Source organism: Aptenodytes forsteri, unplaced genomic scaffold (genome assembly GCF_000699145.1).
Source record: "Aptenodytes forsteri isolate BGI_AS27 unplaced genomic scaffold, ASM69914v1 Scaffold217, whole genome shotgun sequence".
NCBI lineage: Eukaryota > Metazoa > Chordata > Aves > Sphenisciformes > Spheniscidae > Aptenodytes > Aptenodytes forsteri.
Genome location: NW_008796222.1, coordinates 4,620,826 through 4,647,555, shown reverse-complemented (window position 1 = coordinate 4,647,555; position 26,730 = coordinate 4,620,826). Strand labels below are relative to the sequence as shown.

The window sequence follows — 26,730 nt, the reverse complement described above, 5'->3', positions numbered from 1 at the left end:
TAAGGGCGGAAGAGCGCTAAGAGCCGGCGGGTAGGGGCAGGGGCAGGAGCAGGAGGGGCTGTGCCCCCCTCCGGGGCGGGGTGCGGTGCCCCTTGCTGTAAGGCTGCCCGGCGCGGGCCGGTCTCCTGCGTGCTCGGGGGCGGTTGCAGCAGCGGGCGTTGCCGCGCACGGCAGCTCGGTCCCCGCCAGGCGGGGCGGTCGGTGCTGGGACGGGGTCTTCCCGCGCTGTTCTCCGCTGCTTCCTCAGTCAGAGGGCTGCCTTCCTCCCGCTTCCCTGCCCTGCTGCTGGAGGGGACTTTTACACCCCTTCTTCAAGAGACGCGGGTGAAGAGCCTCGCTAGTCGCTCTTTGTGGCCGGGGTAGGTGTCCTCTCGGCTGGGCAGCCGGCAAGGGGACTTGCGGTGTGACCCGGTCCTGCGCCAGGGTTTTGGCCGGTGCGAAGCCTGCGGGCAGCGTCTGGAAGCCCGTGCGGCCTCCCCTGGCGCTGCCAGTCGGGGAGGGGGCGGTGGTGCAGCAAGGCGCGGTATTTAGGGAGCCTTATGTAGGCAGGGAGGAAAAAAAAGCCTATTACTAGGGTAGGTCTCAGTCTAGGCACAACAAGTGGGTGAGATGCAGGATGTGGTGGGTAGAGGGATTTAGTGTTAAAACGAGCGTAGTTTTGCAGAGCAGAAGTGCAGACTTCCTTGGATCTAGATGGAGAAGTCGTGAAGCCTGAATAGATCAGGGACTGCCAGTCTTTTTGCCCTTATGATGTCTATACCAAAACCCTCGGGGGAATGAAGCTATAAATTTATAAGGTTTTCTTCTTGAAAACAGTTTTGATGAGAGCTTCCTCTCAGTTGTGCTTCTGTAACTCTTTATTGAGCTAGTGGTCTAAACTGGGTTACTCTAACGCATGCTTCTCTTGTTTGGTTCATTGCTTGGCCTGACAGTTTTATTGATGCAACTAAATTAGCAAGGCATGAGCGATGAAGGAAGTGATGATGTTCTAGGGCTAGTTAAGCCAGTAGTGTTGTTGGGGAAAATGATCTTCTTAAATTGTATCTCAAACGTTACATGACGATTACTAGAAAATTGCACACTTAGCACCGTGGTCCAGAGATGGCAGGAGTTTACTGACGCCCTTGTGAAGCAAATGTGTTTGGGTGAAACAGGCTGCTGAGTCCTCGGAGTGTCTTGTTGATGTCAGCCTAAGTCTGCGGACTGTTTTCCTCTCATAGCTTGTGTTTATTGCTCAGCAGTCCTTGGGACTTTATGCTGATATAAAAAAAATAAAGTCCCACCATGGAAGTCGATCGAGAACTGTGTGCAGCTCAAGAGCTGGAGTTCAGATATTCTTATGTATGTTTTCTTGTTGTAGAAGAATTTCAGACAAGTGAGAGTTCGTGTAGAGTCTTAAATCATATTTTTGACAGTTATTTCTCAGATGAAGGCTACAGTTTTAGCTTTAAAAACTAGCACCATGCTATTAACAACCTTTTTCAGTCAGTTTGATCATTTCAGTGACAGAATCATGTTTTATCACTTTTATCTTTTCACAACTGATGTGCCTGAAATGACAGACAGATTCTAATCCTTTAACATCAAAAGAGCTGTTAATTAGAATGGGTCAATCATTTTGTTAGTTTAAAATGGAAAAGAGTATGCCTATCTGGGTGCTACTGACCCTTACTTTGTTTTTCTGCAGAGTTTTTTCTGCATACAGTTTAGAAGGAAATGCAGCATAACCTTTAGATCCTGCATTATGTTTGCGAGATAGGCATCTTTTAGAAAAAAAAGAAACAATGCAGTAAGATATTAAATGAAGCAGTAATTACTGCAGGTTTTCTTCTTGGATTTGTCCTTATTTTTTAATACATTTAATGTCTCCTTTATGAGAGGAGGAAGCAAATTCCTTTACTTGCTGACAGAATCAAAATTTTGCTTTTTGTTTCTCAGTTTGCTCATAAGACCTATAACTTCTTTTTACAGTAGCTTATGCCCTTTAATGAATTATCTGGTCGCTGAGATGATCTGTAGTTTAATCTGCAGTTTAGAAATGCCTATCTAGGCAAAGATTTTTCTCTGATTTCTACCTTAGAGATTGTTGTTAATGAACTGGGTATTGCAAGCAGCTATAGGAATATATAGCTGCTGCTGCAGATACTTTTGTAGTACAAGAGATGGCATGTTTGCCTCACAAGGTTTGGCCTTTTGGAGTAACTTTTCTTTTTTTAATAGACAACATGGCAAGCCCAGGTAAAGATAACTTCAGAATGAAAAGCTACAAGAATAACGCACTTAATCCCCAAGAAATGCGCAGACGAAGAGAGGAAGAAGGAATCCAGCTTCGGAAACAGAAAAGGGAAGAACAGGTAGGTATCTTGGTGAGCTGTTAACTGTTAAATGCTTGTGAAGCTAAATTCAGGTATGTGAAAGGACTTGAGCAGACTCCTCCTGTGGAGCAGAATCCAGAGCGCCAGGTTGAATTTCTGTTTTCTGTGCAATCTTGGGGAGCACCAGGCACTTCTCGACAGGATCATAAAACAAAAAAGTGAACAGAAGCCCTCTTAAGTCACTAGGGCATGCAGAGGAGAGACCTGTGTTTTAAGGTTAATCCTTAGTTTTACTGTTAGAAGGGAGAGGATTATTTTCATCTTTGAAGCCATACTTCAAATTGCCCAAGAGTTTTTCTACGGCAATTTGGTAAAGTGGCTACCAATTAGTGATCCCTGAACTATTACATATAACATTTGCAGTTGTCCTAATTGAATTTTTAGTGATCAGAGTACATGGAGCATTGTATAATTTAATGGTTTGTGGTAGTTCCTTTTTCCAAAATGTTTAATAGTTTCTTGCCAGGAAAGTAAGGAATGTAGTTTGTTTTTCTGCTTGGTCTAAAGTGACTGAATTTGTCTCCCACAACCTAGACAGTGTCCCAGGCACTGATCTACAGTCTTCTCTGAGGTGGGAATGCTTACCATTCTCCTGGGGAAGTGGTGCTACTGCATGGAAAAAGAATTTAAATTAGTTGGGCCAGAGAGGTAAGAGTAAGAAGTAGTATGATACTGGAGCATTTACCTGTGAATGGGTAACTCTGTTGCAGTTCCTGCTGAAAGTTTTGGTTTTGTCTTTTGTAGTAAATACTCCCTAGATAAATTATGAAAATACTGGGTGTTTCCTCTCCCATGCTGACTGTCGTAATAATGAGAATACAGTTATGTTCTCCTTGATCTTAATTTGTTGGACTGGTGTTTCTCAGTTCTTCCTGAACCGGGGAGAACAAGTTTATGCAGGGAGATGAGACTGCTTTTGCTCCAAAAGAAATTATAACTGGTAGATAGACCGTGATCCTAAACAAAAACAGTTTATACATTTCAACCAAATGCTTCTGTGTCCTTGTTGAATGCTAGAAAGGATGGCTGGTCTTCCAAAAGAAGAATGTTTCTTCTTCCTTTGTGGGTTTAAATGGAGTTAAACTTTGCTTATGTCCATGGTTCTGCAGTTGTTTCGTGTCCAGGATTGTGCCCAGTACAGAAGTGTGTTGAACAAGGGAGAGAATGCTTTGTTTTAGGTTCCTGTTTGAAATATGGGTAGATGTAAACATGGAATTGCTTCTGCAGTTTGGGGCATGTACAACAGCAGAAGTCTAGGTGTCTATAGACACCTCTAGGTCCTAGAGGACAAAAACTTTCAGGATTTAGCGGGAGGTTTCATTATTATGCTTACAGGTGAAATCTTACTCAATGGACTGAGATTCTAACATTTATTTTTAAAGATACCAACATAATATTCTTAGAATTGTTAATTGCAGTAGTTGTAAGTGTAGCACAGGATTAAAGATAAAAATTTAGGTTTGGTTTCTAGAAGAAAACGGGCTAATGCAAATGTTTTGCTTGTATGCCAGAAAATGAAGAGGCATTCATTAAGCACTACGGTGCAGGTATGTATTTTGAGTGTAGGCAGTGCATGCAGCCAATGTTAAAGCGATTTTTGGACGTAGAGAATGTTTAATGTTACATAATTTGAAAGTTCACCTTGAAGCTACACCATTTTTTCTCCAACTATATTAAAATAATGTTTCTGTTTTAATCTTTCTGCAAGTGTATATTAAATATAGGTGCTGTTTAATTGGCATGCAAAGAAAGTACATAGATCTTAGACCTTCTGTTGAAGGGAGGTACGGGATGTGCTGAAACACAAACATTGGCTCTGTGCTGATGACTTTAGCCTATAAACGAAAAAAGGCGAAAGTAGCTTGTAGACTACTGTTTCCTGCTTAAAAATAAATGCTAATTATGAGTGGTGAGAGTAAAAAAAGATATGTATCTTCTTTTTCTTACATGTGGAAAAATTTACGGATCTTTGCTAATTAAAAAGAACTTCAGTTTTTAAATGTCTGTCTCAAGTGTTGCGTGGAGCTTATCAAGATACAGATATAGTAGTGTTTTTCTCCTTTATGTTCTTTAAACTTTCATGTAGAATTCCATTTGCATGGGTGAGTAGGAAGGTGAGTAGTTGAAATACTTTGATTAGTATTGGTGAAAGCATTTCTTCAAGTGTATGTCATCAATACCCACTCGATGGTAAACTCTAATGTCTCCCAAAAATTTCTTCTTCGTTTAGCTGTTTAAACGCCGAAACGTTTCTCTCCCAGGAAATGAAGAATCTATGGTAGAAAGTCCAATTCAGGATCCTGATGTGAGCTCTACTGTACCTATTCCAGAGGTAATTACTTTAGAGTGTGTTTAGAATGTTATCTGTTAATGTGCATGGTACGTTCTTAGACGTAAGAAATCCTCCTTTCATTTTTAGGAAGAAGTTATTACAGTAGATATGGTGCAGATGATTTTCTCGGATGATCCTGATCAGCAACTCACAGCAACGCAGAAGTTCAGAAAATTGCTATCTAAAGGTACGTAAACGTTGCCTGACTTTTTTTTTTTGTTGTTCCTTCTGTGGTGGTGTTACGAATTTTTTTTATAGAGTCAGTTAACCTTTAGTTTTGTTTTACTTTAAAATAGAGCTTGCTGAAACTTCTAGTTCTGTTTATAGAGAAACCGTGCCAAATCTATTCCGACCTAATGGCTAAATACAGAAAGCTTCATTATTCTAATGTTAAGTCTTTCAGACAAAGTAACAAAAGCAAGGATATTTTGATTGAAGTGTCCAGGGCAGTAACTAACTGCACACTACCATTACTTAACAGTACTTGTTGCAGTGATTCAATTTCTGATTCTCGTTCTGTATTTGAGGGGAGAAAAATTATATGGCTGCCAAAGAACAGTTGTAACTTTTTTCTGTTGAGACTGTAAGACATGCAGTCTTAAATTAATGCTGGTATTTGCATAGCATGATAGGTGAAGGTATGCTTGGTCATTTAAAATAGTATCCAATAATAATTGCTCTTCCACTGACCTGAGCTACTGATTGAGGGAACAGTGTTTTGTGATGAGTTACTAACATGCCAGTGAATATTAGTATGTGTTACTATTACTATACATAATAGGGTGTTTGCTAAATTATAGCACTTTATGGAGATGATCCTGCAGTCTTCTAAAGTCAAAAGTTTAGCTCCTTCATTTGAGATTAAAATGATTGAATGCTAAAAATTATGATAAGAACTGAGAATCATATTCATGTTTTGTGTCATACTGAAAAAGTAATTTATTTGGTCTTTTTGTTAGACTTACACAAATACGTTTGTTTTTATTCCCTAGAGCCTAATCCACCGATAGATGAAGTCATACAAAAACCAGGAGTAGTACAGAGATTTGTGAAATTTCTAGAGAGGAATGAGAATTACACTCTGCAAGTGAGTTTGGCTGGTGCTGATTTGGGGTTTGGAATGGGATTAGAAACTCCCCCCAACACAGCTTTGGAAAGCATGTGATTATTATTTTTTTTTTTTTAATAACCAAATTTAATTATTTTTAATCACTGAAACTGTAAATTTTAGTTGTCTAAAATGTCAGTTATTGCCACTGAAACTGTGACTTGATTCTTGTGAATTTCATAGTAGTCTTTAGGGTTGTGTATTCAGCTGGTCACATACATGGGTGTTGAAAGCAGAATGTGTTCAAGAGAGTTTCCAGAGTAGTATGTTAAGATCATCAACGTTGAAGTGCGAGCAGAATGTGTTTTGTTTGTATTGAGTATATTGTAGTACTTTTCAGTTGAAATCTTAGAAAAGAAGAAAAAATACAGGAAACTGAAAGGCTTGTAGAAAAATCTTTGAAAAATATATAAATAACAGTAGGAGTAACTAGTTCTGTCTACTTGTGGTAGCCCATGGAATGGCACTTAGGCCTTGTGTACCTTCATACTAGAAGAATTAACTTAATATAGAGTAAACAGAAGGGATTTGTATGGGTTAACAGAGATTTGAAATTTCCTTACAGTTAGTGCTGCAAGCCAAAACCTAAAAATAATTTAGACACTGAAGGTGCTTATTAAGTAGAGATTTTGTCAATGCCAATTATTTTATTGTATAGAAAGTACAATAATAGTAATAATTGCATTTCAGTAGAAAGGAAAAAAGTTGGAAAATTAACCTCTGCAACTCTCACGTCAAACTGTTTTTCATTAATCTAAGTTTTACTGCTGAGGGGTTTAACGTGGTCTTCTTTGTGCTCCTCAACAGTTTGAAGCGGCATGGGCTTTGACAAACATAGCATCTGGAACTTTTCTACACACCAAAGTTGTAATTGAAACTGGAGCTGTTCCAATTTTTATTAAGTTGCTTAGTTCAGAACATGAAGATGTACAGGAGCAGGTAACTGTTTTCTTAGGGTATTTTATAACTACTAAAAATTCATTTATGAATGTCTTTTTTGGGTTGTGTGTGGTTAGAGAGGTCTTGAGCCCCATTTGCCTACTAGCCCATTGATCTGCCTCCAGGAAGATAAGGATTTACCTTCAGTGTATTTTTTCCCTCATGTTTTTTTCCTCTGATTCTTTCATGTTTCTTTGAACCTGTTTTTTATTTCACGTCACTGAGTAATTGGAAGAAAGCACCTGATTTCTATTGTGGAATTTACAGGTGGACAGGATCTAAAACACCATAATAGAAAGAATATAGTAGAAAACAATGTGGATTTTTTTTCCTAAGTTATCTTGCAGCTTTATTTCTTATATACTTCTGCTCTTCTATCTTATTATGTTACAGTCTTCATTAATATTTTCCTGAACTTCGGTTTTGTGGGTTTGGTTTTTTTGTTGTTGTTATTTTGGTTTGGTGGGGGTTTTTTGTTTTGTTTAAGAGAGTCTGTAATTTACTGGCTTTTATTTAGCATGTTTGAAAGTTTGTATAGTGAAAGTTCATGATTTAACTTTTTTATTCCTCATACATTGTTTGCAACTTTGAGCCAGTTTTATTGAATCTATTACACATAGTGAGCAAATGTAACTATTGAAAAGAGTGTGTGTATCCTTTTTATTGAAAAGCACATGAATCAACATATTTTCATAACAGAAGACTTTCCTTGAAAGAATGACTTCAAGTGTAGGTAATTGACTTTGTGTGAGTTCACAAAAAACGGAATATAGAAACCGGTAGTCTTCTGAAATTTTATATTTGGAATGATACTGCTTTTTTGCTTCTATAATATTTGCTGTAAAAAAATACATAGATGATCTGTGAAAGTTGATTTGCAAGCATGTATAAATTCACTTGGATGCTTTGCTTTTTAAGGCAGTGTGGGCTCTTGGTAACATTGCTGGTGATAATGCAGAATGCAGAGACTTTGTTTTAAACTGTGGAATATTACCACCTCTCTTGGAGTAAGTATTGTAGATTAATACTATTACTGTAGTGTACAGGTATAGATAACTGTAAACTTCAACTTAAAATTTATTTGAAAAGAATGTAAGCTTTTTGCTAAATTGAGAATGTTTCTTTTTTATTATACTGCTATGACCCTAATGTTTTGGATTGCCTGAGCTTCATGCATATTTTTAATTAGTCCATCACTGGAAGCTTTCCAGTCTTTGCAAAAGGAGAGAAGTATAATTTCACAGGTATGAAATTTCTGTGTTGTGCAGAACTCTGTGCTGCCAGAGTTCTGGGTATATAGGGTGGGAGAGATGATTTAATTCACACTTGCATTTCTGTGACTACAATTGGCTGGGCAATAGGCTAGTTTCACCACCTTTGTTGAGTAGCTCCGAGCTCCGGTCTTGCTATCTGTCCATTTGCTTGTTGAGATGAGCTGGCAGAGTAGTTGTTACGTGACCTGTGTTCCACCAGAAGATTTCTCTTCACTAGGAATATCATTTCAGCATTTACTGTATGCTTACAATAGGATGTAAGGTAGCTTCATCACAGGGAAAAAATGTATACGACACAAATGTTGTTCAATTTATTACTGCTTAAAATAATAAAATGCTTTGAAACATTTGTAAAATAGCTTAAAATAATAGAGGAGAATGTGATTACCTTCCTCGAAGATTTAAAGATTAACAGTTTTAGACATTTTGGTATGTATCTGAAAGTGAACCTGACTTTTCAGGTGTTGAATCTTTCGCATTCTATTCAGCAAAAACAGTAAAGTGTTAATTTTTTTAGAAGATCTGTTAAGTTCTAACTTTTTATGGAACTATTTTTATTATTATTAATTGCATTCTGTGAATGAAAAAATCAAAGTTAATTCAAGGGAGGGTTGCATCTGCTAGCCCCAGAAAAGATTAGTTGAATGATTTTTCATATGAGCAGTGGTTTACTTTATATGCATATACTTGATTTGGGAATGAGATGTCCATGCAAAATAATCTACAGATTCAGTTGATTGTAAGAAAATATTTGCAGCATGTAAGCTATGAAGAGAAAGAAATTGAAACTAGTGCCCAATAATAGGATTTCTTTTCCTGATTTGAGGTACTGTTGTTAATAATAGACATAAAAAGACTTAACTTTTCAATAAGAAACGATTTTTATTATTGTTGTTGTCTCTCTTTGACAGACTGTTAACAAATTCAAATCGTCTTACAACAACTAGAAATGCGGTCTGGGCTCTCTCAAATCTCTGTAGAGGAAAGAACCCTCCTCCAGACTTCAGTAAGGTATAATAAAGTATTCATTTTGAGAAGTCAGAAAGCTGAAGAAGACTTACGTTTGTAATATGTTATAACACGCAGAATCTTTGAATCTGGAGATAGACTCAGTTTTATCTTTTTAATGTAATCACACAGTCTTGTCCATCTGTTGTATCTACAAAAAATCCTCTACTTTGACGCCTATCCCCAATAAAATTAAATTACTTAAAAACTTGAGATTGTAGTTAGTCAGATGCAAATAGTCATTCACTGGTATGAAATGATGGACAAATAATACATTCAGCACTAAACCCCTTGGGGCTGTATTTTCTCCAGATCTGTTTTAGAGGATGTGAGATACGATTGACGTTTTTTAAAATTTTTTTTTTTATTTTTTTATTTTATGATTGTGAGTGCATACTGCAGGAATAAAATTTTGAGTTTTCTGCTCTGTCAGATGCAGTTAAATCAGACTATGATGACAGAGGTGATTTGCCTGTATGCTCTCCCCATCGCTTCCTCCTCTCTCCAGTATGTGGTTATAAAGACAGTAAGGCTGTAGAGGCTAGTAGGAGTATTAGCTCCTTATTTTCAGTATGAAATTAATTTCTGGTAAGGTTAATGACATTAAAAGATTAGAAGAATGGAACATTGGATCTTCTGGTAGAAGAGACTGAGGTTAAATGATCATTAAAGATAACCTGGAGAGAATTTACATGTCTTGAAGCTTACCTCATGAGGTAGTAATTACTGTCAATTGCTACTTAATAATTCTTGGAGAGATACTAACAAAAAGGGGGGATTTCTGACGTTAATTGACGACCTCACAATTGCTCTGCCCAAGTTATATCCTTCAGTAGTGTTTTGTTCTGGTAGTAAAAAGGCAGGAAGATTTCTTGCTGCTTAAACACAACTTCAGTGGAAAAGGATGCACTGTAGGCAGCTGCTAATAGGAATAGCTCTTTTGCTTTTTGCCCTTTGCAGTAGCACCAGTTGGACACATAAAGGAGGCTTAATTGCGTAACTGATGTAAGATAAAGAATTAAGTTCTACAAAGAATATGAGATTCCCAAGCTGTACAGCTGAAACCTGTCAGGTTCCAAGTGGTGTTAAGATGGTCTAGTTCATTTGGCTCTGTCTGTGTGGAACTTGTAGGAGATCAAGGCCGGAGACTACAGTTGCAGTGGGAACTGAAGTCAGCCATTGCTCGTTTGGTTCAGTGAATGTTGAGTCCTCTGTGAATTACTCTGAGTTTCTTTGTGGTAAAGCAATTGTAAATTGGTTATTACAAACAACCTCCAGTACTCCTACAAAGACAGCAATGTCAAAAAATGTTACTGCTTTGAAATTCTGTTCCCTGAGTGATTCAAAAAAGCATCAGTAATTCCTGGTTACCTGTAAAAGCAGATGTTTTTTGTTTAAGCTGAACAATTATATACCTAATATAGTATCTCTAATTAAATAGGCTGTGAATCAGAATTTATCAAATTTGCCAGTTTGAATTGGATATCTAGTTTAATCAGGAAGTATTCCACCTAGGTCCTGACTCATTAAGGAGCTCGTGTGCTTTGGCAGTAAATAGTTTTGCACCTTAATGCCTTTGCAGAATGTCTCTGAAACTTGAAAAATATGAAACACCTAATTTTATGTAATATTTTTCTTTAACCTAGGTTGCTCCTTGCTTAAATGTTTTATCAAGACTGTTGTTTAGCAGTGACCCGGATGTATTAGCAGATGCTTGCTGGGCCCTCTCTTACCTTTCAGATGGTCCCAATGATAAAATTCAAGCTGTTATTGATTCTGGAGTGTGTCGAAGATTGGTAGAGTTGCTTATGTAAGTCTTCTCTTCACCAAGTAAATGTCTTGCAGTACTGTTAATATTAATGAATTCAAATTGAGTTGTTTTTTCTCACCTCAAGTCTGAATTTATTTTGTGAGAAGTGACGAACATGAATTCAATCTGAAACCTTAAGTTGCTTGCTAGGTTGCTTGGCTCCTGGGATTTTTCCTGAGATCGACAGTGAAAAAAAGTTTTCTCGGAAGTATTCCTTTATATTCTTTAAAATTTCATGCAGGATTTGATTTACATGGAGGAATAGAAAGGTGAAGACTGAAGACCAAGCTTGAATTGTAAATTAATTTCTCAGCTTATGTTTTTTTAATTTCACTCTTATATTTTGTTTTCTTACCTTTATAGGAGATGTAGGTTCAATACAGACAGTTCTTGGACTCACGAAGTCCAGAGGCAGGCTTGTGCCACTTCTGAACTGTTCCAGTATATTTGGTTTATGGTTCATTATTTTCCTAGAAAGGGAGACTAAATCCCTGTGTTCACGTGGGGACTGCAGAGTAGGTCAGGGTTAGTAGTTCCCAGCACTGACAGCTCAGCACAGTTCCCTGTGAAAAGCTCATTTGTATAGCTGTCGGGAGAGGGTGAGGTTGCTTTCTCTTCTGTAGAAGCTTTAGGACAACTGAGTAGATTTCCTTCCCCTACACCTCAGACAGTTGAATATGGGCTTCATGTACTGGCTTTTAGGGTTATTGACTTACAAAAGGGGGAAGTTCCCTTACAAAGGAGGGCTGTTAAGTTTTAGTATACAGCTAATAACAACACCCCTTTTGTTTCTGTGGTTATTGAATGATGCAGGTTCCAGCGTTGTATTCAATAATACTTGAGCTGGGTGAAATGAATCTGCTGGACAGATAGATTGCTCTAAGTTGTGTTGTTCCATAGAGGTGCCCTTTCCTTGAATCAGCAATTCAGTTGTGGGCTTGCAGTTGTCAAATTTGGCTAAATAGGGGGAAAGTGTAAGAAGTAATGCAATGTTTTCTATAGCTAAAAATTTAGCACCTGAAGTAAACCACTGTTCACTGAAAATGCAAAATTATACTTTAACACTTGGTAATATCAAGCAATTTAATATTTGTCTCCAGGCATAATGACTACAAGGTGGTATCCCCTGCATTAAGAGCAGTTGGAAATATTGTTACTGGGGATGATATCCAAACACAGGTAAGACTAGTTGATTTAAGAAAAATGAATTGGCAGGACAGAATTTTGCAAAAATTGTGACAAAATACATGTCTAGTACAAGTATCTGCGTATGTCAGTGAAAGAGGCTTTGTACAAATCTATATTGTTAATTTCACAGTTTAGGCTGCTATTTTAAACATTAGATTACTGCAAGAATGAACATGTTCTTAGAGCACTGTATGTAGTGGATTGCTTCATTCCTGTACGGTACTTTTGGCTGTTGCTTCCCATTCACAATGAAAGTAACTCCCCCCCCTTTTATTCTCCTTAGTGGGGGTTCAGTTATTTATTATTGTTCCCTTTTTTAAGTCTTCAAATGCAGTCACTTGTAAGCAACAGTCATACTTGATTTGTCCTGAACTAGTGTAAAGGGAAAATAAGGAAATAAGTTATTACATAATTTGTTGTGAGCTCTATAGGAGAGGATTTTGCTAAGGTATTAAACAGAAAACATCTGTCTCAAAAAACAAATGAACAAATAACTATACGAATTAGATTTACACTTCTCAGTTATTCATATTCTAGCCTTAAGCAGCCTTATTTAGTCTTGCTGTTGTCAGTCTTCTGGTCTGAACTTAACTGAGGGCAGATTCTTTCAAATTGCTGGATCATCTATTCACCCACTACAGCATTGAACACTTTAATTTTGCAGGATGTTATCTATGATACTTTGTATAATATAAATGTGTTGCAAAATGTTCTTTTGAAGTCATCTGTAGAGTGCTTTTATGTATATGTATGTTTACTGCACAAGCCAATATATATGCCAATATGTATATTGTACAACCCAGTTTTCAATTCTCAAATTATTTTAGGTGATTCTAAACTGCTCTGCATTACCCTGTCTCTTGCACTTGCTCAGTAGTCCCAAGGAATCTATTAGAAAAGAAGCGTGCTGGACTGTTTCTAATATTACTGCAGGAAACAGAGCTCAGATTCAGGTAAAGCCTGTGTATTTGTTACTTGGTTGGTTTTGTTTTCATTTTGCTAGTTCACTTGATTTTCCTTCACAAGGAGAAATAAGTAGATACAACATTGACTCTTCATTATTTGTTTTGTCCTAACTGCTAACTGTCTATAATTTTACCTAACTTAAATGTTTTCTTCTAAATTTTGAAAGATTATCATAAATAACTTCATAAAATGATAGTTTAAAAATAGCTGTCATGATTTGTACTAGAGAAACTGATTAATTTCTCTCAAAGGGATTTGGCTGATGCTTATAAAACAAATGAAAAGATACTTAAAATATTCTCTTAGATCTGATATCAACAGTTATTTTTCCCTGTGGGAGGATCATCTACTGGTATATTCTCTTTAATTTTGTTATGCATTGTAATATACTTGTTAAAGTATTTAAAGCTGTTTTTCTTTTTTAAAAGTTGAAACAAAACATCTTGCACAAACTAGTCCAGTGAAAAGTGCCAATTTATCAATTCTACCTATCTGGAAATGTTGAACGTTTTGCTTGGATAAAAGACCTGCATGATGTCATCAATACTGAGTTGTATTCTTGTGGAAACTACTAAATCCCGACTATTGCTCCAGGTGTCTGGAGTTACCTGAAAAAAGGTTCTGTTTGACAAAAATGAGAATTCTGAATCAGAGTACATGTTTCAATATGATTTTTTTTTTTCCCCTCTGCTTCAGTCAGGGATGAAAATGTTGCTTCTTAATGTAATTTAAAATCTATAATACAGTCTCCAATTACAGACATAGTCTTTCTGTGGAGACCGCAAACCTGAATAAAATGGACAAAGTGAAGTTTTGTTCTGAGGCTTGATCTCCAGTTCAAAAATTCAGGTTTAGTGCTTATGTCATATGATTTTTAAATGGGCCTATCCAGTAAGCAGTATTCTGTCCACCAGAGACGGAGAAATCAACGAAGAAGATATTCTCATGGCTGCTGTAGTATAATGTTGGAATAGTTTCGAACTTCAGTTTAGCGTTTCTAGTTAGTGTGGTGCCTTCTAACAAAACATTGTTTGCTTTGATATCAGCAGGTATCACTGGCTTTTGTAGTGAAGGGTATTAATGTTCTTTGTATACTAAATCTTTATTAATTATTATAAGATATTATAATTTCATCTCTTAGGCTGTTATAGATGCAAATATTTTTCCAATATTGATCGAAATTCTTCAAAAAGCTGAATTTCGCACCAGAAAAGAAGCAGCATGGGCCATAACTAATGCAACATCAGGAGGAACCCCTGAACAGATTAGGTAAGTTTGTGTATGTTACTATTTTCTATGCCTAAGTATCTTTTCTAAGGCATTTCTATTTCTGCAATTGAATCCTGACAAACATAGGAGCAAAATCCTAAACCTTAATTCCTTGTAACTGTGTCGACACAGGGACTAAACACGTAGAAGCTCAGAAAAATGAGTGAAATATATGCAGTGGACTTAATAACAAATTGACCGATACTGCTTTGTTTCAGTGATACTACACCTAAAGCTTTCACAGGGTTCTCTTCCAGAGTTGATATTACATTGTCAGACGCAATTGGAATAGTTAATGAAGAGTTTCAGTGTTTGAAAATGGAAAAATTTGTGAGAGTTCTTTAGAAAACTTGTGCAGCGGGATTGTATCTCTTTGTGAAGAGACATCAGGAATTTTAGTGGGTTTTTCATGTATTTTAAACTTGCTATCAGTATTATTTTAAAGCAGATATCTAAACTCCTTTTTCAGAATTGAGTTTGATTAAAATTTTACTGTCAGCAGCTATTTATGCGCTGCAAAGATTGGACTTCTTGAATGACTAGAATAAAATATTCTCTGGTTTCTCTGAATACTATCAGCATAGCGATCAGTTTGAGTCAGTAGTTGATAAATAGATTTAAAAATGACAGTGTACTATTTGGAAGCCAGAACTGACAGTGATGTGATAACTCTTCCAGCACGTTTGGGAGATCTGTTGCAATAAGTGCATGCTGATTTATTTAAAATGTAAACAATCCTGGTTTTCTTATAACCACTAAGTGTTCTCAGAGGTAAGGAAAGTTTTTTGGTGTGTTTTTGCTATTATTTTGATTGCTTGCATAACGTCACATCTTAAAATTTAGCATATTTTAAGTAAATTTTAATTCAGGATCTTCAAATAGTAAATATGCATGTAATACCATAAAAGTAGCTTCTTGTCACAAAATACAGGTATTATCCATGTCATGAAATTTTAGCTCTTTTAACGTTCTCAAGGTACTACTGTCTGACTGCAGGATAATTTAAAACCACTAAATAAACTATATTTAAGCAACCTTTTGATGCCGGCAAACATTAGTGTCTTCATTTTACTTGCACACTAGAAACAAGGACACAGGTTCTGACTTCCAAAGTTCCTACACAATTTTGTGCAAAATTGGAAAAAGCAATAGGATACTCAGAATCCCAATATCTTTTTTTGTATTTACAGTTATGTCCTTCCTTTTACAGTAGGTAATGCTAATATCTTAATGGGCTGCTAGTGTGGACTACGTTAGTACAGAGCAGCGTCCAATGTTACTATCTGTCTCTAACGTGTTTATTTGATGTTTTTGCCACTACAAAATTTCAAATGCCTGAGAAAATAACTTACTGGTGAAATGAACTTTTTCCCTTCTATTCAGTTAAACCCACCTGAAGATCATAAGCGAAAAGGAGTTGAAAAGCCTACAAATTCCAAACTCTAGTTAGGAATATGCACATTAAATTTTCTCATTAGGATGAATTAGAATATTTATTCAATTTCAAACTGAGATTATCTTTGTGTTGTGTTTTAGAAGTCTTTTGTTTCAGCCACTTCTAGCAAAATTAAGGACCGATAGCGATAGCCAGGCATGTCAGAATAAATGTGCTGGATTATCAGTCCTCCTTTTTCCCCCCATCCCCCTCTGTTTTTCTGCTGTTATAAAGGTATTTGGTAGCACTAGGTTGTACCAAGCCTCTGTGTGACCTCCTGACTGTGATGGATTCAAAAATAGTACAGGTGGCTTTAAATGGACTTGAAAACATTCTGCGTCTTGGAGAACAAGAGTCTAAGCAAAATGGAATGGGCATTAATCCTTATTGTGCCCTTATAGAGGAAGCATATGGTAAGAAATGACTTCTTGTAAAACTACGTACCTGAATTTCCTTATTTCTGGCTGTAAAAACAAAACCTTTGTGAACCATTTGTAGGTAAGTTTAATATTAGACTTTTTACTTCAAGCATAAGTGAACATGAAAGCATCATAAATTAAGTTATGTAACATGATGGGAAAAGCGGTTAAATGCAGAAAAACCGTGGATGTTTGTCCACTCAGTTTATGAAATGTGCCTCTCGGGAAACATTCTCAGAAATATTTAACACACAGGTGTCCTAGTCTATTGGAGCCATGGTTTGCGTAAGTTTATCAGCCAATCCTAAATATAGTTTTATTACTTTAATATATAGTCCTGTCTGGTACAGTTTCATTACCAACAGGGATGCGAGATCAGAGTTTGTTTTACTTATTCCCACAGTCGGATCACTTTTTAGCATAGTAAATATCAGTAATAGCAAAATCAACTTCAGATCACAAAAATAAGTTTGTACTTAATTTGTGAAAGTATTTTGTTCTTTTTCTTCTTTAAGAGTTGTTGAATTAAACCACGCTTCAAAGGCAGAGTATCAAAACTAAAATGACACTTGTGGAATTTCATGACTAGATGCTTTTGATTTAACAAAATTAATGTTAAACCTGGCTTACAATGAATCTGGCATTATTTATGGAGGGTTATCTTTTTGTAGCTCTGACAAAACAAAATTGGCAGACATTTGTGTTTCAGAAACTGCTAATAACAGTCCTAGTTGACCACATTATATCTGATTAGATGGTACTAACTTTTCTGTAAAGCAGCCTTTTAAATCTGAATTGCCTGTTACAGAGTTTCATTTCTAAAATCAAGTGCATACTTGGAGAACTTACTTTGCAATCTAACATGTAAGAGGAATAAGTACTGAATACTTTAATGGAATTTATTCTGTTCCAGATTTTGAGTCCATTTATAATTTCAACTATTGAATGTGTCTAGGTTCTCTTTTTTTTTTCCTTTACCGGTTAAGCATGGGCTGCTGAAGCTGTAGAGTATAAGTTCAAGTAGGGGAAGCAGCTAATTACATCACCCTCGTTGCTTTGGCCTCTGTAGTCACCAGAAGGGTTCGTGCGAGCTTTTCCTAATCCAGCTTAAGTGAAAAATGAATTATCTTAAAAAGCTAAAAAGAGTTTTGAATAAACTTAACTGACCGCCAAGCACTCTGCCAGCAGAGGAGAGGTTATGTCCTCTAGCTGGCAAATGATAAGCCTTTGGAAAGATAGTCTCTTCAAATCTTAAAATTAAATTTGAAAAAAGATACCAGACTGTGCCCAGTGACGACTCCGTAATAGGGGATAGAATTTAGAGTTGGGGAAGACTGAAAGAGTAAAAGAAAAGAAATGGGGATATTGGAAATTGCTACAGCAAACAGTTTTATGCTATCCTAATTCTACACAGATTCACTTTCTTTGTAGGCATGGCATATTTCTTTGTAGGTACTACAGCCTCCTCCTCCTCTTCAGTTTAATTGATACTCTTCTAGCATTGTTTTAAAATTGCTTGGACAGCTGAAAATGCTGCAGAAAATGAAGACTAGAAATACATGGGGTTAGGAAATTAAGAATCGATGATATCGAATGAATTGAGATGATTTGGGATTGCATTTTTTTAATCTAAGAAGTACCACTATACTATAAGCTGTATTATAAGCTGTTTCCTTTTGAATTCATCATTAATTTAAGCAACTAGATTTTGAAAATGTTTTGTTTTGAATTTAGGACTTGATAAAATTGAGTTTCTTCAGAGGCATGAAAACCAAGAGATATACCAAAAGGCTTTTGAACTCATAGAACATTACTTTGGTGTCGAAGAAGAGGACTCCAGTATTGCACCTCAGGTGGATGAAAGTCAGCAGCAGTTTGTGTTTCAACAGCAGGAGGCTCCAATGGAGGGGTTTCAGCTGTAAACTATTGAAGCGAAGACAAGCATAAAATGTAAACACTTGTAGGGTTTTGGTTTTTTTTCCCCCAGAGGTCTTTCCTTTACGGCCAAAGTTAGAGGAAAAGTTGAATATGTTTTGCAGAAATAGATGAAGCAGCTCATGCACTTTTATATATTGTGATAGATACAACTGTTCTTTGTTTTGTATTTGTGTTTTTCATTATCTCTTGTGTACAGAAAACAACTGTGAGTAATCATGTCTAAAGTAAAGCATTAAATGTGATTTAACAAGAACTGTTAAGCTAAGACTTGGTAGGATTTTTAGGTAGTGGTTCTGAATTTTTCATGTAGTCTCAAACTGCATATCAGCAATACAGTTACTGACAGTTGCATTTTTGGCAGTAGGCTTGACTTGCCCAGTCTCTATCAATCTACCTCTTGTATTGAAGCAAAAACATTGCTTCGGAACTAAAGGCATGAAATAAAGACAAGCTTGTAAGAAGCTGAATTGGAATGTGAAAAATATTTATTTAAATTGTGAAACTTTTATGCATTACTTACTTTACAACACACTGTTGGAATTTATTTATAAAATGTATTTAATAGATATATAATGCTAATTACCTAATATAATATTGAATATATGAAAAAGCTTTTTCTGAATTATGTGGGAAGAGGACTGTTTCAGAGGTTTTCAAATTGGAATCAGCAGAGAGCTTGCTGGTCATTTGATGTTGGCTCTGTAATGAAAGCTGCTAAATGGCGTTAAAAGTCAGCCACAAATACAGTACTTTGCAGTGGAAGCAGTTGCTGTAGTTACCAGAAGAATGCTGCGATTATGAATGACAGAGATGGTGATTTGCAGAAGTCGCCAAGCAGATGGTTTACAGCTGTCTCCTGTCAAAATGTGGTAACACCACTTCAGTTTGAGAAACATTGCAATGTTTGCCTTTCTAGTACAGTAGCTTCTTAAAAGTTTAGACAGTAGATGTTATTTTTTTGACCAAATACGCTGCCGCCACTTGAATTGTTCTTTAAGTTAACTGACTTTGGTTTTCTTTTGGTAAGACGATAGAAATACTGCAGTGAAGAATGAATAGTAAATCGCTCCTTTCCAGTTGAAGGAAAAGTTTGTTGTACTGTAAATAGCATTAAGTATGTGGACACCAAAACTAACTAGAAGTTACTGTCATCTAAATATTTAGGCTCTACAATATACAGTGTTTGCTGTTAAACACTAAAAGAAATAGAACTCTAATATTTGCATTAACAATTTTGAATACAGAAAAATGTATACTCTGCTTCGACTTGCATATAAGTAGTGTTTCTGGTGTATTAGTAGTATATCTCATTTGGAGAAATTAATACTTTGGGTTAACTCTGAAGTATTCATCTAAATATTTAGGCTCTACAATATACAGTGTTTGCTGTTAAACACTAAAAGAAATAGAACTCTAATATTTGCATTAACAATTTTGAATACAGAAAAATGTATACTCTGCTTCGACTTGCATATAAGTAGTGTTTCTGGTGTATTAGTAGTATATCTCATTTGGAGAAATTAATACTTTGGGTTAACTCTGAAGTATTATTTTTTATTACCTGTAATTATTGTATTAACATCAAACTCCTGGGTTAAGTGAAATCCTTGACGTATGAGAGATTTCATGCTTGTGGACACCAAAACTAACTAGAAGTTACTGTCATCTAAATATTTAGGCTCTACAATATACAGTGTTTGCTGTTAAACACTAAAAGAAATAGAACTCTAATATTTGCATTAACAATTTTGAATACAGAAAAATGTATACTCTGCTTCGACTTGCATATAAGTAGTGTTTCTGGTGTATTAGTAGTATATCTCATTTGGAGAAATTAATACTTTGGGTTAACTCTGAAGTATTATTTTTTATTACCTGTAATTAATGTGTTAGCATCAAACTCCTGGGTTAAGTGAAATCCTTGACGTATGAGAGCATTTCATGCTTCATAAAAAGCTGCAATTTAAACTTCAAATTACTTGCCCCACGGCACTGTGCTTGTCACTAAACAATATTTTAATGCACTGAAAAATACAGGTTAAAGGTGGTATCATTTACAGTACCGTTTTATATTTAGAATTTTTTTTACATGCAAGTTAAGATTCTAAGATGTTTCACTTTGATGTTACAGCAATATATACTGTATTGTAATTGAATGTGGGACTTGAAGTGGATTTTCTAAGATTAACGGTCAGTTTTGACTAAGATGTAACTGGGAGGGAAGAAACCTCTTTTTGAAGTCTTTTTAGTGGAAGATAGAAGTGTAAGAAGTGTATATAGGAGTGCTGTTACTTTATGAACTCTGAATAATGAGATATTTTAGCAAATGACACTTTAAACCTAGATTTGTACAGCATACAACAGTTTTGAATAGCGTGGTAATACTGAGTACAGCTGCCAAATTTTCATATAATGTTAGATGATTGTATTTGTGCCCTTTTTACTCTCATGGTTTCAGGTTTTCATATACTGACCTTCCTCCCCCCCCCGCCCCATCTGTTCAAAGTACAGGGTAACAATCAAGGAAATCTAGGAAATGCTGAATTTCAGTGTTCTTCTAGTGTAAGAAAATTATTCAGGTAACAGGGTATTCCATTGTTTCTAACAACCTTGTTTTGATAACATAACCAGCTGTGCCTGCTTTTTATTTGGAAAACCCTGGAAAAACTGCATTTATAAGCCTCTCTAATTTAAACCAAATCTGAACTATAAAAATACTGATTAAAAGACTTGAAAATGAAGAAAAGAGGGGACATTTAAAGTATTATATTTGTTTTGAAAGAATGTCTTCAGTTTTGTGGATATATTATTCTGTATGTGTGCACTTTACGCATTTAGATAAACTATATTTCATGCCTCATACGTTTAAATGTAACGGTTTAAAAGGGAACTAAAATTGACGGACTTTGACTAATGAAAATCATTACTTAAACTCAACATTTGGTTTACCCTAAAATTGTTAAAAAATCATAATGAAAATTCTTCTTTAAAGGATAAATGTACAAGATGGCCTCTCCTATTTTATCGCTGGGTTTACATCACACTTTGTTAAAAGCACATAAACGAACAATGTAAAACCGGAGATGATGACTTAAGGTCCGCTCTGGTGGAGTCATTTGCAGGTAGGGGCGTGAATATGATGATGTTCCCTAAACAGATGAAACAAGTGTGGAGGAAAAACAAAAAAACAACTGAGAGAAGAAAATCTCTTTAAGTTTGGTATTTTATATGGAATCTGAAGTGCCCCATCAGTTACAAAGTCTGTTTAAAAAAACAGGGGTTTGGTTTTTGTCGTTTTGGTTTCAATTAAAAGGGTACCATTTGTTCTGCTTAAATGTGAATACTAACTAGCTAATCTATGCAACTATGCAAAGCATAAGATTTTTTTTTTTTTTAGTTCCCTACTCTTGATACACTGAATCGTATCTAATTTTTTCATCGTTGCACTTTTGTCTGAGGACTGGTTCATACAGCTTTTTAATTTTCTAGTACTTGCTTTAAACACTGTTGCTAGCAGCAATCAGAAAATAGTAATAATGTTGGCACAGAAATAAGTTAGCTGTAGAACAAGTTTGCAACTGGAAAATATTTACTGTCGGGTCTGTCTTTAAAAAAAAAAAAAAAAATAAGATGCACTATTGTCTTTCCTCCACGGTTAGTTCTCAGTTGGTTTAAATTTATTAAATTGTGCAACTGAGGATTTTTGTAGTAGGTCTGCCGATTGATCCATAAAGTTTAACTGTGACCTCAAGAGTTCACTGAAATCTGGAATGAGAAATTTCAGTTACTTATGGCACAATATCTCCGTATAATGTGTGGAAACTAAACACCTATACTAACTTCAGATAGTAATAGTGCATCTTTAAATCCAGGCCAAAGGCCCATTACTGTAACAGAACACATATGAGTAGTATGCAATATTATGGAATGTTAAATCTCCAAATACCATACAGAAACCAATAAAACCTATTTTACAGACGTTTATTGTATTTATTTAGTGTTTCGGTAAGTGTGGCTTCTTAAACTAGAGAACACAAATGCCATTTTGAATACAGCATTGAGGCAAACGAATTCAAACTGGGTGACGGGTGCACTGTAAGACTAGGCGCTGTCACCAGAAAACTTGTTTTGTAAACATCTCACCAAACATACACGTGGACGGTAATCACAGTCCCGTCTCTGCCTGCAGAACCGACCGCTTCTTTGGGAATTCCCATGAAGTTTGTAAGGACGGGAGAACTGGTGGAATTACCGGGCCACTTCCCCTCCCCTCGCTTCTCCAAACCTTCTCTTCTCAGTGTGCAAGACTTGTAATATTCTGGCTGATTACAGTTTGTTCTTTATTTAGAATTGCAAAAGTGAATTGCATAAGCCTCCTTATTTTTGCAGTTTTCGTACCTTCACTTCACTACTGCTTGGTCTTTGCTGCATTCAACCTTTTGTTGAAAAACACGGCTAGTTTTTCTGTATGGAACTCTTACCTGTGTAACGGCTCAAGATAAGCCTGAGAGAGTTTTCAAGACAGATTGTGGAAACTTGGCTCCCCCCATACCTGACGTTCTTAGGAAACTACCTCATCTCCTTTGAAATTAATTACTGCTTTTAATCATGTGCAAAACATTCTAATTTTAATAATTTGCAACAAGTGCATCGAGTAGCTCTCTAATAAGAGAGACCCTCCATTTCCTTTTTGTGATCCTGTAGCTACCCTTGTTGGCTCCAGCGTGTGCAATACTACAGTTTTCCGTTTATTGGTGAAATTCGCTAATCGCTCAGCAACAGTTAACTTTGCTCCTACAAGGACTTTTGGCATTTCATACTAGGTTACTTTGTCTTCGACTCCGCTGCTAGCGCGGCCTCTTTCCGCCACTTGGCCTTCTTTGCCAGGTTCCAGCTGGTTAAGGACTCGTGACGTGCAGCAGCCTGTGGAAGTAAAACGCCTACTTCAGAGGAGTGTAGTAGGAGTCACGACGCACCTCGGGGAAAGCTTCCCAATCTCGGGAGCAGCCAGCAACTGCTTACACGTCAGGGGTGACCGGAACGTAGGTTAGCTAAAACTAGGGTAGGTGTAAGCTGCAGCTGTTCGTTGGTCTGCTTTTCACAGAACTCCATCATTTTTAAGTATGCTACGTGATAACTAGCTAGCGCTGCACTCACCTTTTTAGCTGAGGCAATCACTGCAAAACAGGCAACAATTGAGAGTCCAATCATGATGTAACAAGCTTTAACTCGAGCTTTGTTTCTTGCCCTGTCTAGCATCTCTGGCCTGCAATTAAAGTTATTGAATTGAATCATTACAAAACTGTGAAGTCTCTCTTCTTCAAAGCATTGCAGACATAACATCACCACTGAAAAATAAAAATAGTGTTCGCTTCTGAAACAAGCATCTTCGGCTTGCTATGTCTGGTTATGTACCACCCAAGAACCGTGCATTTTCTGACCCTAATCCATTTCCAGTGGAAAAGCAACATTTAATGGATTTAAATGGATTTTTTTTTTTTTAAGCTGGAAAAAAAAATGGTCATGCCATAAATATTTGCGTTTAAGTACTTGGGGTAAATAAACCAGAAATCATACCTTAAGCTCTATTTAAACAGTGAAAATTAAGGGGTTTATCTATTTTAAACAGATGGAGAAGTATCTGCGGTGTCAACCAGGTGTGGTGAAGACAAGTTCCTTTTATTCAAAATTAACTTTAGCAATTAATTGCTGTCATATCTAACCTGTTTAGATGGCGTCCTGTATACTGTAGGCTAGGGACTTTACACACTTGGGTAGGTGATTACAACTGAGTTTGTACTGCTGCGAGTTAAGAGTTTAGTTCTTTAGAAAAGCAGCGGCTTTATTTAAAGTGGGCAGGTGATGTCAGTCCTCTCACCGTTACAGGAACGGACACCTAAACAAGAACAATCTACATGATAATTTTTGCTGGTGATCAAAGGCAGAAGGAATGAAAACTTCTGCCCTGCGTTTGGCGGTAGTTGCTGCAGGAGAGGCATTGTACGGCCCAGCAAGCTGTGCTGGTACAGCTCCCGTTTCCACCCTCCTGCGTTGTCAGCAGGCTGCATACCCCTGAGAACCAGCGGCACAGGAAATCTCCGTATCACTAAAATTGCCTCAAAACTTTCAGCCAAGTCTTATTCTGAGACATTACACTTGGGAGTACGGATTTTAAGATGTTCATTATAATACTGGCTGTGCACTATTTTCCTTTCATAAATCACATGGGAATACTTTATATAAAGATATTTATAAGACAGAATATAAAAAGCGCATAATATATAGTTATGGTTTTATACATATATATGTAAAAAGGATAGTTGCATAAAGAATTGATTTTATGTTGTGAGTAAAGATCTTGTAACGATCTCTTTCCCCCCAAGCACCTCTGGCTTTACTTTAAAGAGGATGAGTGGTGGGACATGGCAGAGCCAGAGTTTTTATAGTGGAAGTTCTGCCCATGGAAGCGCGTGCCGAGGCTGAGGGCTGCCGTGCTTCCCTCAAAGGCTTTAATGCCACAGAAGAGGGCAAGTCTGACGAGCGGCTGTGCCATGGGGCCCCCTTCCCTGCCAACGCACACACATGCTCATGTTGTACGTGCCACGTTTCTTGCAGATGGCTGACAATGCCTGCAGTTCTAAGTAACTGCTTTTGTTTCGTACCCATCATCTTTAAAACAAACCGCACATCAGACTAGCACATAAAATCATTAATCCACTAATCCATTTGTAGCAACAAAAGCAAAACCATAAGTGTTATTAGTCTGGCTTATTAGCCTAATCATATTTCACAATGCACTAATTGAAACTCTTCTGAAGCAGATTTTCACTTTCTCCCTGCTTTCTGCCTCTGCTTTAAGAAAAACAGACCCGATTATGTTCTCCCCTAATTGCGCATTAGGGCCTTTGCTGCTCAATTCTCCATCAAGACTCTGGTTAAACCTCTGCTGAAGTCAGTAACAGCTGTTTTATAAAACAACAACCAACCTTGAACAAGGACTGCAGCTTTGACCCTCAGTAGAAACTATCTTCAGCAGCTAGATTATGTTCACAGGTAACAGTATTTTGCAATTCTTTTATTTTTTTAATCGTTAAAGCAGTGACACAATTCAGCTTCGATGTCTCACAATTAACTTCTTTTAGTATATTACTATTTATGATCTTACAGTTCTAAAAAGACTTTGGTCTCCCAGAAGGCACAAAGTGGTGACACGCGCTTGGCAGGCCAACTACTGCACAGAAACGAGCAATTTGTGTGCGTGTATGTGTATGGACTGGCAAACGTGTGTGTCTTTATAAACACCTCCCGATGACTTGAATAGCTTTTAGAGCTTCTGAGACCTGTCTGAACCTTTCTCTAGGGGAAAGATGGTGGGACTAACACAGCGCAAGAGAGGTGGGACAATGGAAAGCTACTGTCCGGCTCAGGAAACGTCACTGAAACTGTCAGGAACCAAGAGGAACAGGCAGAGGATGTACCTGTAGCTTGACACAGCTCTTGCACACTGCTTACACTCAACATACCACCCAAGACAGGGACAGACTGCGATGATAAAAAGTAGTGTCCTGGAGAGAGACGTCTAACACGCTATCAAACATCCTAAGAAAAAGGCAGCAATTGGCGTTAGAGGGGTATTGTGTTCAGCAACTGACTCCCTTGGGGGATGCTAACTTTCAGCAAGTCAGAGAACCACAGAATCAGCGTGGTTTGGGTGGGAAGGGACCTTCAAAGGTCATCTAGTCCAGTGGGTCAACATGAATGGGAGGCTAAGCCTACGTAAAGTACTCGGTCTTCCTTGCTGGGGGATGTTTCTCTCATAACCTCTTTCTCTATTTTTCCTCAAACTCTATAATAAATCATAATTTGTTGGATGTAATCATTCAGCGACAGTCAGCTGCCTTAGAACTGTTTACAGGAGCTATAAACAGAAAATATTGTTTACCAACAACATCCTTCTCTGATTGCATATTAGGAATAAGCAAAATAAACAAGCCAGTACATAAATTTAACCGAAGCTATCTACTCAGATGTATCCAGTTCTTAATCGCAGGCTCTGGGGACCCCAGTAAGGAACATTTTTTCATCTTAACCTCTAACCAGGACAGGAAATTCTTTTGCCCTCTGATTTGTTTCCAAGTTTTCAGTATTGAAGAACTGACTGGTTCAAACACTGTGGAAAAGCTTTAGAACAGGATCACGCCACCGCTTTCCCTTCAGCTCCATGTTCCCCTTGGACAAGAACAGAACACTTACGGGATCCTCAGAGGAATCTCTTCCTCTGTCTTGAACCGTCCAGTCCAGAGGAGGATCTTTTTGTCAAACTTCGAAGGTTTGTAACTTGCAACCACCTTGTGAGCCTGCTCAGCTTAAAGATGAGGAAAAAAACGCTTCGTCAAACCATGCACTAAGAGAGAATGATGGGTGGTAGTAGCGGCGGAAGGGGAAAACCCCTGCCCGTCCTGCTCGTTGCAAGAGTAACTCGGGGATTAAACTTCCATGTCTCCGCTACGCAGTTACCTCCACGCCGTCACTTGAATGCCCCCGCATGCAACCAGAGTCGCCGCGGCTCTCGTTCGCCCTCCCCGCAGCCTGCGGGTGCCCAAGCCGGCGGGCGAACGCCTGGGGCCACCCGAGCTGCCGTGCCACCCGCGGGCGACGGTGCGGACCCG

At 37.3% G+C, this 26,730-nt stretch overlaps 2 protein-coding genes across 2 annotated transcripts in view; one reads left to right on the top strand and one right to left on the bottom strand.

Annotated features, from left to right (window-relative positions):
• Positions 1–2,222: 2,222 nt before the first annotated feature.
• KPNA5 (karyopherin subunit alpha 5) lies at positions 2,223–19,144 on the top strand. The gene is made up of 13 exons (XM_009289131.2): positions 2,223–2,354; positions 4,606–4,707; positions 4,795–4,894; positions 5,700–5,794; positions 6,623–6,754; positions 7,673–7,761; positions 8,940–9,039; positions 10,683–10,846; positions 11,947–12,025; positions 12,862–12,987; positions 14,142–14,269; positions 15,939–16,117; positions 17,858–19,144. The coding sequence occupies exons 1-13, from the start codon at positions 2,226–2,228 to the stop codon at positions 18,043–18,045; spliced, it is 1,611 nt and encodes a 536-aa protein (XP_009287406.1). The 5' UTR covers positions 2,223–2,225; the 3' UTR covers positions 18,046–19,144.
• A 917-nt stretch (positions 19,145–20,061) lies between these two features.
• Positions 20,062–26,730, bottom strand: part of FAM162B (family with sequence similarity 162 member B) — a 7,298-nt gene continuing 629 nt past the window's right edge. Inside the window, exons 2-4 of the mRNA XM_009289190.2 lie at positions 26,315–26,426; positions 23,219–23,327; positions 20,062–22,984 (exon numbers count right to left, since the gene is read on the bottom strand). Coding sequence (XP_009287465.1) covers positions 22,886–22,984; positions 23,219–23,327; positions 26,315–26,426 — 320 coding nt within the window. The 3' untranslated portion in view covers positions 20,062–22,885. The remainder of the gene's footprint in view (positions 22,985–23,218; positions 23,328–26,314; positions 26,427–26,730) is intronic.

What these genes read in the sequence shown, in the direction of transcription:
- KPNA5 (XM_009289131.2), top strand. Translation starts at nt 2,226, where the DNA reads ATGGCAAGCCCAGGTAAAGATAACTTCAGAATGAAAAGCTACAAGAAT. An exon ending in CTCCTCCAGACTTCAGTAAG is followed by an intron (nt 9,040 to 10,682) that starts GTATAATAAAGT and finishes TCTTTAACCTAG; the next exon opens with GTTGCTCCTTGCTTAAATGT. An exon ending in GAAACAGAGCTCAGATTCAG is followed by an intron (nt 12,988 to 14,141) that starts GTAAAGCCTGTG and finishes TTCATCTCTTAG; the next exon opens with GCTGTTATAGATGCAAATAT.